Source organism: Humulus lupulus, chromosome 3 (assembly GCF_963169125.1).
Source record: "Humulus lupulus chromosome 3, drHumLupu1.1, whole genome shotgun sequence".
NCBI classification, from domain to species: domain Eukaryota; kingdom Viridiplantae; phylum Streptophyta; class Magnoliopsida; order Rosales; family Cannabaceae; genus Humulus; species Humulus lupulus.
The window spans coordinates 56,685,338-56,696,217 of NC_084795.1; the positions used below are offsets into that span (position 1 = coordinate 56,685,338).

Here is a 10,880-nt window from a genome sequence, read left to right on the forward strand (position 1 = left end):
TTTGTTACGACTCCTATGCAGTATGACTTTAATGATTTGACTTGACTTTAAATGTCCTGACTGGATTTAAATGGGGCTAATTGTATGTTAGGTTTGTGGCATCAGCTCGCCAATTGGTGAAAACTTTGGAGGTGCTGTTGGTGAATGATTTAGGCTATACGAAGAGATACGTACGCTGCTTGCAGGTAATTTTTTCTTTAAAGGAAAAAGTATATCCTTAGTGTTTTAGTTTTTGTTTATGATTGTGAAATTTAATTATTTGTGGGTGTGTTTTGGGAATCTGCTAGTTTTTGGTGAGATATCATTAAATGTTATCAAGACACAGTGGCAAAAAGTTTCACTTTCACCTTTATGTCATCTTTATAGCACACTAATATTTCAAGTAGTTTCTTTTCACAAGTTTGGAGTGTCTAAACAATATTATCTAATATCTCATATCACTTGTATTTTAGTTACAGCCATCTTTCCAAATAGGTTTGCGTTTGTAATACTTTGTGAATGCATATTGAAAAAGACTTAGAAATGTTATAATATATTATCAAACTCAACTCTAAGACAACTTTTACATTAGTAGCTTTTTGGTTACTGTTTTGTTGATTTTTTGTTTTTTTTTTTTCCCTTTCTTTAAATTCTAATTACATTTATGCTTGCCTTTCAGATTTCTGAAGTGGTTAATAGTATGAAAGACTTGATTGATTACAGTCAAGAGACAGGGACAGGACCCTTGGGTAAGTTTAATGCAACTTAATCCTATTTAGATTTAATTATCTATTATTTTATTCGTATGCATAATTTTTTAAAGTTGAGATCTACTTTGGATTACCTTACTTGACTTCACTGGTGGTCTGGGAGTTCCTTTGAGTAAGAAAAATTTATGCTTTATTGACCATTTTTTAAACCTTAAAAATTTTAGTTAGTACCTACCTATAATCTCTGTGTTAATATGTTGTCAAAAAGTGTTTGGTCAGATATTGCTTGTTCTTTGTCCTTTCCGCCTGTTAACTTTTGCATTACTATTCTTGCTTGTATAAGAAAAAAGTAATCAGCCTTTGGCGAGTTTGTATCCTGCACTTGACATTTGCAGTTTCCTGGGGTTTTATTATCTTGATGATGAGATACTTGTATGTATAATTTTACAAAAAAACTCTTTCCACCAAAGCATAACTTCAGTTGCATTTACTAAATTGTTATTTTGGTAATTTTAAACACAATATCTTATGGTGCTCAAGGCTCTGCAATCTTAATTCTATGGAACTTAGTGAAGCTATAACAAATGTGATAGGAATTGCAGAATAAAATATTCTTAAATGATGCTTGGTAAGGAGATTAGTTGCAACTCCTTTCAATCTGTACAAGAAATGTGAAAAATATATATTCATATATAGAAATTTGCATATATTTTAGAATGGATATGATCTTATTCTTAATAGTGCCTACCCTAAAGTGCGAAGCTTTTTCACTAACCTCTATTAAAAACTAACACATCAATGTAGATAAAATCAGATCATCACCCCTACTTAGTTAGCATGATAATGTTTTCCTGAATTTTGCATTGGGTGTGAAACTGGAAGTACAAACTAGAATTTGAACACTAAACTCTAAGTGTGAACTAGTTATAGTTTTAATAGATCTTTATGCTACTTAAATTCTTCCATGTACAGTTTTGAGATATTGTTGCAAGCTCAAATAGGATTCTGTTAGTTATATTGCACTAAATATTTTGCTATATGCATATACCAGCTTTGTATTTTGTTATAGACTATCAACTATATTGAATAAGGCTTCTTGAGTTTAATATTATTAATGAACCAATAAACTTTCCATGATTCTATTGTTTAGCCATAGCTTTGTCTTTCTATATATAAGAGAGGACTAAATCTTTACAAGAAAAACAAATTATCTAACATTGCTTGGTTCTTTAATACACTTCACAACAACTTTGATAATCATGATTTTCCATATAAATGAATTTCTAAGCTTTGCCTTGTGAATGAGCTAGATGACAGCTTGCTTCTTGCAGCTAGCTTCTTGGACTATGCTAATTGATTCCATGTATTATTTATTATCCCAAATCATATTTAATTTCTCTTTTAAAATAAATTATTTTTCATGTTTTAAATCTGATTTTATTTTTGATATAGTAATCATCTACACATCCTATTTTCAATTATTTTGTCCTCCTTTTGGTGTATTGGTTATTCCAATAAGCTTTATTGATTATAGGCTGACTTGTCTAAGTGTACTATTTTAGTTTACTATTAACTCTAAGTTTAAGCATTAATTATTTAAACTCTTGTGTAGCTAAGCAAATCAACTTTACAACAAAGACAAGTGCACAATGGAATGGATGATGAATTGGAGGGTGGAGCAAGCTTCATGGTTTACTTTTTGTGTATCTTGTTATGTTTCTCGTTTTTACTTTTGAAGCACAAGATGTGCAAGACTATAGAATTTTATTATGTATGCTTTCAAATTCAGGTTAGAACTAAGAACTTTTGAAGTAGATAGTGTCATGGTTTGAAGTAGTTTGTCTTCAAATGTAAAAATACTCATGGTTTATCATATATATTGAATAATTTAAATTTTTTGATCTTTTAATATTATACTTGTGATCAATTGTGGTTTTTTTAATCCAAATACAATAATAAAAACTTATTATAACAATTAAAAATGCATATTACAAAATAACAAAATGTTATTAGTGGGAGAATTTACAATAATTATGGTTGTTTTGTATAATATATTATAATTGGGACAAAAAGTTATGATTTATATAATAGAATGAACTAAAAATGTTATAAAATGATCAAATATAACAATTTTCATAACAGTTGGAAAGTGTTATGCATAAAGTATAAGATTAAACTCCAAATTTATAATCAAATACTCTAACTAAATGTTATTATTTGAATATTATAGCAACTAAAAATGTGTTATTGAATAGTTTAAGATAACATCGAACATAACATTCGAATACTGTTATAGAAAAGATAGGACTTTTAATAACAGGGGCTATGTTAGCGTTTTCAGAAGCGTTATCAATACTCCCGGTTAGCAGTTTTTAAGGGTACGTCAAGAGAAAAGAAGTGTCCCATGATTTCTGCGATGAAGGTGAGAAAAATGTTGAGTGACGGATGCATCGGTTTTCTACCAAACATAGTGGATAAGGATAAAGAGACGAGTCAACAACCATCAGATGTATCAGTTTTGTGCAAGTTTCTCGATGTATTTCCTAAAGATCTCCCAGGGATTCCACCAGACCGAGAGATTGTGTTTGAGATAGAGTTGATTCCAGGAACTGTGCTGATCTTAAAGACTCCTTATAGAATGGCACCAGCTGAACTCAAGGAGTTGCAGTCACAACTGCAAGAATTACTGGACAAGAAGTTCATAAGGCCAAGCCATTCTCTGTGGGGAGCCCTGATTTTATTCATTAAGAAGAAAGACGGCATGATGAGAATGTCCATTGACTATCGGAAGTTGAACAAAGTGACGATCAAGAATTGATATCCATTACCGAGGATCGACGATCTTTTCGATCAACTATAAGGAGCGTGAGTATTTTCCAAAATAGACCTGCGATCAGGCAATCATCAACTCAAGGTTAAGGAGACAGATATACCAAAAACGGCCTTCAAAACACGCTACGGTCAGTACGAGTTCTTAGTGATGTCCTTTGGACTAACCAATCCGCCTGCAACATTCATGGATCTCATGAATCGAGTATTTTGCGAGTATTTGGATAAGTTTGTCGTCGTGTTCATTGACAATATTTTAATATACTCAAAAATCCAAGAAGAGCATGCAACGCATCTGGAACTGGTCCTCCGGTGTCTGCAAGACAAAAAGCTTTACGCTAAGTTTTCGAAGTGCAAATTTTGGCTAGAGAAAGTGAGTTTTTTGGGGCACATAGTGTTGGGAGACAGAATTTCAGTAGACCCCACCAAAATATAAGTTGTTAAACAGTGGAAACCTCCGAAAAATGCTCATGAGGTTAGAAGTTTTCTTGGGTTAGCAGGATATTACCAGCGATTTGTGGAAGGATTTTCCAAAATAGCTGCACCAATGACTGTCCTCAGCCACAAAAACATCAAATATGAATGGACTGAAAAGTGTGAGAAGAGTTTTCAGGAGCTGAAAACAAGATTGACGACTACCCCAGTGTTGACAATCCCTAATGGCATAGAGGGATATACTATTTATAGCGATGCCTCAGGCCGAGGGTTGGGAGTAGTGCTGATGCAGCACGGAAAAGTAATTTCTTATGCTTCTCGACAGCTAAAGAATTACGAGAAGAACTATCACACTCATGACCTGGTGCTTGCAGCAGTGGTTTTAGCACTAAAAATATGGAGGCACTACCAGTACGGGATACACTGCGACATCTACACTAATCACAAAAGCCTTAAGTATTTCTTCACTCCAAAGGAATTGAATATGAGGCAACGACGATGGTTGGAATTGTTTAAGGACTATGACTGCGACATTCTGTACCACCTGGGAAAAGCAAACAAGGTGGCAGATGCATTGAGTCGACAACCAAGTGCTTACGTGATGACAGTGAAAGAGATTTCACCGTAGTTACAAGCAGACCTTGCTACCTTGGATTTAGAGATAGTAGTTGGTCAATTGGCTAACCTCTCTATCGAGCCTACCATTATGGAAGCTATAAAAGGCGGGCAGTTAGTCGATCCTTGGGTTCAAGGATTAATGCGCGAAGTTAGGAACAAGGGGTGACCCGTATTCCATATCTTCGAAGATGGAGTATTGGGGTTTAAGAGCAGAATATGTGTTCCAGACAATGACGAGATCAAGAAGCATATCTTTTTTGAGGGACATAATGCTCCTTATCCCATGCATCTGGGTACCACAAAAATGTACCCAGACTTGAAGAAGTATTTTTGGTGGCCTAGGATGAAAAAGGAGACGGCAGAATATGTGGCACACTGCTTGACTTGTCAGCAGACAAAGGCCGAGCATCAACAGCCACCTGGATTGTTACAACCCTTAGAAACTCCAAAATGGAAGTGGGAGATTGTCACTATGGACTTTGTTACAGGTCTACCAACCAATCCCAAAGGGCACGAGGCCATTTGGGTTATCGTAGATAGGCTGACTAAGTCTGCTCATTTCTTGCCGATCAAGGAAACTGATGGGGCACATAGGTTAGCAGATATTTACATTGTAGAATTAATGAGATTGCATGGTGTACCCAACTCCATCATATCAGATTGCGGCGTACATTTTACCTCCACATTCTGGAATAGAATCCAAATGAGGTTGGGTAGTAAATTGAAGCTTAGCACTTCTTTCCACCCGCAAACAGACGATCAAATGAACAATTTAGACCCTGGAAGATATGCTAAGAGCATGCGTGCTCCATTTTCAAGGGTCCTGGAATGAGAAGCTTCCACTAATAGAGTTCGCTTACAATATTAGCTATCATGATTCCATCAAGATAGCTCCGTATGAGGCTTTGTGCAGAAGGAAATGCTGATCTCCGATTCATTGGGATGAGACCGGTGAAAGAAAGTTTCTCGGATCGAATGAGGTTGGTTAGATTACCAGGGACTTCCGACAGATAAGGTACGCTTGCAAACTTTGGTTGATCGACAATGCAAATATGCCGACCGATGCAGGAGACCCCTGTTGTTTAAGGTTGCTGATAATGTGCTGCTGAAGGTAGCTCCGCTATGAGGGGCTATGCGGTTCGAGAAGAAAGGAAAGCTTAGCCCAAGGTTCGTTGGACCTTTCGAAATCATAGAGAGGATCGAGGAAGTAGCTTATCGTTTAGCTCTTCCGCCCGCCCTATCTAAGGTGCATGACGTGTTCCATGTATCCTTGTTGAGAAAATACATGCGCGATCCCTCGCATGTAATCAGCTATGAGAAGCTGAGCGTGGATCCTCAACTCGTCTATGAGGAAAAACCGGTTATGTTACTAGATCGAATGGAAAAAGTGTTGAGGAACAAGACGGTGCCATTGGTAAAGGTGCAGTGGTGTAACAATGGCATTGAAGAGGCAACCTGGGAAACAGAAGACAAGATGAGGGAGTCGTATCCTCAATTGTTTTAAGTTTCGAGGACGAAACCTCTATAAATTGTGGCTATTGTAACGTCCTGCATTTTCGGGTACCTCTAAACGACTCGGGTTGGGATTTTTGTCCCCAAGTTAAGAATATTATTTTAAATAATATTACATTTGTTTGGAAATTATTCCATGAGTTATTGCTAGCCAAATTATGAATTTTGTGATTTAAAAGTCAAGCTAAGACTTTCGGTCCTGGACCGACACAAAAACCTTGATTGGGTAAAAAATATTGAAAAAATAAAATGGAAAACTATGGAAAATATATTTTGGGCATTTTATACATTCATAAAAATTAAAGTTTGGTAAAAAATAATAAACCTAAGAGAAAATGGAAATTTTAGGACATTTTGTGTTCAATGCTTAATTTTACCAAAATAGGGAATTTTATTCCATGAATGGACCTTAGGTTAAATTTTATTGAGTGATTAATTAAATTAAATGTGAGAGACATTTAATTTAATTATTTAATGTTAAGTTTTGGGATTTTAAACTTAATAAGAGTGAAAAAGGTATCAAAAGTCAATTTGAAATTTTCTTTTCATGAATTAATTATTCACTTTATAAACAAATAATAAAATAAAAAATATATAAAACATAGATAGAATTAAAAGGGTGGCTAGCCATGTGGTTTTGTAGAGTTGTGTGAACCTAATTTTATTAAGTTTAAATCCCATTTAATAAAGAAGTCAATGGGCAAGTGGGTAGAAAAACACTCAAGTGTTTTCTGATATTTTGAAGAGTTTTGTGAGCCATTCTAACCCCAAAATCGACCACACCTCTCTCCCATTCACTCTTATCTGATTTTTGAAGACTCTCTTAATATTTCTCTCAATTTTCAACCCCAAGAACACCAAGGAAACTTGGAAGCTAAGTCTTGGTCTAGGAAGGATTTTCCCTAAGGTAAAGTTTCATTAATCTAGACTTTTGTAAAGTTTTAACCATAGAGTTTCAAATAGCTAATTAACTATATTGTTGGGGGAAGTTGGTTAGGGTTTTTGAAAGGTTTTGAAGGAGCCAAAGCTAGTAGGAAGATCCACACCTTAAGCAAGAACACCAAAGAGGTAAGAACTTTACTTTTTACGATTTTGTTGTAGGGTTTTTAGTTTTAAGCATTATTTTGTATAGTTAATCCTTAAAGTTTCTTATTGGTGATGTAATAAGGTTATGGTAGTTGCTTTATAATTTTAATGATGCATGTGTGTTGCTTTTTTGAAAATAGGAACCAAAACCCCCAAGGGTTTTGTAGGAAACCCTAAAAACAAAACTTGTTTTGAGCTGTGACATCCAAGGGGTCAAGCAGCCACTGTATATTGATTTTTGTAAAATTAAATTATACAGTGATGTTATTGTGATTGAGTATATAAAATTGAGCTTTTGAAACACTAAAAAATGTTTAGAAATGAGTAAGTTATGCTATTTCAAAGTTTAGGTAAAAAACTAATTTTTTTTTCGTATTCTTATTTTTGGAACCAAGTTTGGACAGACACTGTAGGGAAAATGAACCTAGCTTTTTTTAAACTTTTGTGGACATATTGTTGGCTTAACCTAGTATTTCATTGTAAAAATTTTGAACGGTTTGAAAGTTATTAATTATCAAATTTCTTAAAAAATAAGGACTTGAAAATAAGGTCATTTTTTGGCTGTGTCTTCTAAGCAAGATATCTTGTGGGTGAAATGGATTGACTCCATTTACCTTAAGGGGCAGGATTTTTGGAACCATAAAGTCCAGCAAGATGGGAGTTGGTATTGGAAGAAAATAGCTATTTTGAGGGTTATTTTTTCTTCTCAAATCCTGGATGAAGCTATCAAACATAACAAGCTTAATATGAGAGTTCTTTATAACAGGTTGCTGAATATTAGTAAAGTTTATTTTGCTAATGTGGTTTGGTGTTCCCTAGCTATGCCTAAACATAGGTTTATCTTTTGGCAAGCGGCTCTTGGTCACCTTCTTACTCGCGACAAACTTCAGCAGTGCCATTTGCTAATTCCATCTGATCTGTGTCCGGTTTGTGAAGAAGCTCAGGAGTCTCACTCTCATCTCTTTTTTTCTTGTTCGTTCTCTCAGCAATTGCGATCCAGAATGGAGAGCTGGGTGGGAAGGGACTCTTGGCCGAGAAGGTATGAAGACTGGCACACTTGGATGTTGGACAAGCCGAAGGGTCTGATGCAAAGAGTTTCTGCTGCTTCTTTGGCTGCAGCTGTGTATTTGATTTGGAGAAACAGGAATAAATGTGTTTATGATTTAAATTCTTGGTCTATTGATTTTGTTTTGCAGCAGATTCGTTATTCTGTGAAAGTTAGACTTACTAGGCATCCTAAGCTAAAGCTTACTCATAGGGATGTTTCTGTTTTTAATTACCTGATGTATATGTAATCTTATGTTGGTTGTCTGGTTTGGCCTGGTTTGTTCAGTAGGCTGACCGGTTTGGCTTGGTTTGGATTTTGTTGTTCTGGTGGTTTTTCTAATATACTCAGTTTTCATCAAAAAAATAAATAAAAATAAGGTCATTTTTATCTCATTGTTGGAAAATAATTTCACCAATCAAAAATGCTCATTTTGACCTAAGATTTTATAAAGACCTAAATGGCATACAAAAAATGGAATTGGAAAATTTTGGTAACAATTGGGTAAGTAAATTTCAAATTATGAACTAACGAAGTATGTAGTTAAAAATGTGAAAAATAGGCTTTTCACACTTTGTGTAAAAATGAGATTTTGGAACATAAGGTAAAAAGTAAAATTTTTCTTATTTCAATATATAAAATTGGTAATTCTTGAAATCATATTTTCACTAAAATTACCACTTTGATTTTAGTGAGAGTTATTTTTATTAAAGAATTTTTATGCTTTCTAAAAATAAAAGAATTTATTTATTAACAAGTTAGTAAATTAAAAAAGGGTTCAAAACCTTATATTTTGAGAAAATAATTGAGTGATTTATTTTTCTAGTAAGTAAACTTGATTAATTGACTTCGGAAAGATTAACTAGTCAAGATGGAAAAATTTTAACGGTTTTCCTAATTAAGACAAATTAGTCAATTTTCTTAAAATGGTTTTTAGAGATTAAAACCTTAAGAAAAATAAAAGGAAAATTAAGAGTTTATTTTCTTTAAAAATAATTAAGGAATTTAATTAGTATTTTTGGGATATAATACTGGCTAAAATCTTTTATATATTTTACCGACTGTTGAAAGTACGGGTTAATAGCCGAACTTTTAAAGAATAAGATTTTTAGCGGATTGTGGGAAAATACTATTGTGATACCCGAGCTTAGATATCGAGACCATATGATAGGTCCCCCCGAGACTTAGGGTTTAGTCTCAAATATTTTGTATTAATTTCATTAATGGGTTTAAAACCAAATAAGGATCATGAATCCTTACAAATGATTTTTATTAAAATGACCAAACTGCCCAAAATAATAATAATGAATTATGAGTGCCATAATTAATCTGAATATACTGTATTGATAACTACAGTATTGGCTAAGCGTAACTGGACTGAACGTTAGAGGGTGAAATCCTATTGAGTGCTAAGGACTACAAGTAAGTCAACTTATATTGTATGGCTGGTACATGAAATGATTATTGTATTGTATGTTCATATAGGGATACATGAACATATATAGACTATAACGACCTCCTTTCTTAACATACATATATAGTGTAAAAAACAAAGTTTAACCTGAATACGACAATACTGAAATTCTGAATTTACAAAAAACTTTATTAAACAATACATAAACTAATGTTCATAACTTCAAACCATACAATACCCACAAACAAAATAAAAACTTTATCTTACATACAGATCTTAATACTTTTATAAATAATTTTTGGTGGCGTTACTACACCTTAACGTGAATTAGAGATGTATTCAACCGATAAATTTAAAAGCTTTATGTAAATTACAACGTTCATGAAATACTTTTAAAGCTTGTGTAAATTATAAAGTTCACAAAATACTTTTTATGAAATATAAATATAAAATCAAGTTTCTTGTTTATTTATAAAATAGCATAGCAGAACTCCACTCCCTTCAAGTCAGCCCCATATGTACAGTCATGTTGGGTCCACGTATACTCATCAACGATTTATATTTGGGGCCTCTTACCTACAATACAAAACATTATCTAATGAGCTAAGGCTCAGTAAGAAGAATAGCTACCTCATATGCATTAAAATAAACATGCAACATGTTATGTATTTTCTTTCTTTCACTTTCCTTTCTTTTGGGCCCTAGAGGATACTGCTGCCAGCATTACATAGGGAATCACATTCCCACCTGAGCATAAAAATGATAATATGGAATTTCTCCCTAATAAACATTCATTATATAGGGAAGTACATCTCCCTCCTTACATTTTTGGGACGTAGGTCTCCCAAGCAGCACCTCTACTCTAACGCTTTCAATAACTTGTTTGTGAACATTAAGTGTGCTTATGCATAAGAAATATAACATTCTTAAAAATAAATTATGCATAACAACATGGCATACAAAGCATATGAATGCACATAAGACACATAAAAGACTTGTATTGTAGATGAGGATTCTACTTACCTTGCGTCTTGATAAAACAACTGAAATTGTTAGCTTCCTAATAAAAGCACAAACTATTAACTTACATAAAATCTACATGATGTAATTTTAGTTTATAATTGTTGTTATTCTATTTTTCTTATTTTGTTGTTTATTTTATGTCCAGGCATATGGTCATACTATAATTGTCCATGGCGAGATCCCGGTCTAAAATTCGTGGTCATGGTCATACGGAAATGTCCAAGTCATA

The 10,880-nt window shown here is 33.7% G+C and overlaps 1 protein-coding gene across 1 annotated transcript; it reads left to right on the top strand.

The window, feature by feature from the left end:
- Nucleotides 1-7,990: 7,990 nt before the first annotated feature.
- On the top strand, nt 7,991-8,464 carry LOC133824195 (uncharacterized). The gene has a single exon (XM_062257066.1). It carries the CDS (start codon nt 7,991-7,993, stop codon nt 8,462-8,464), a length of 474 nt encoding a protein of 157 aa, XP_062113050.1.
- The last annotated feature ends 2,416 nt before the right edge of the window (nt 8,465-10,880 follow it).

Excerpts from the sequence above, each read along its gene's own strand:
- LOC133824195 (XM_062257066.1), top strand. The coding sequence starts at position 7,991 with ATGCCTAAACATAGGTTTATCTTTTGGCAAGCGGCTCTTGGTCACCTT.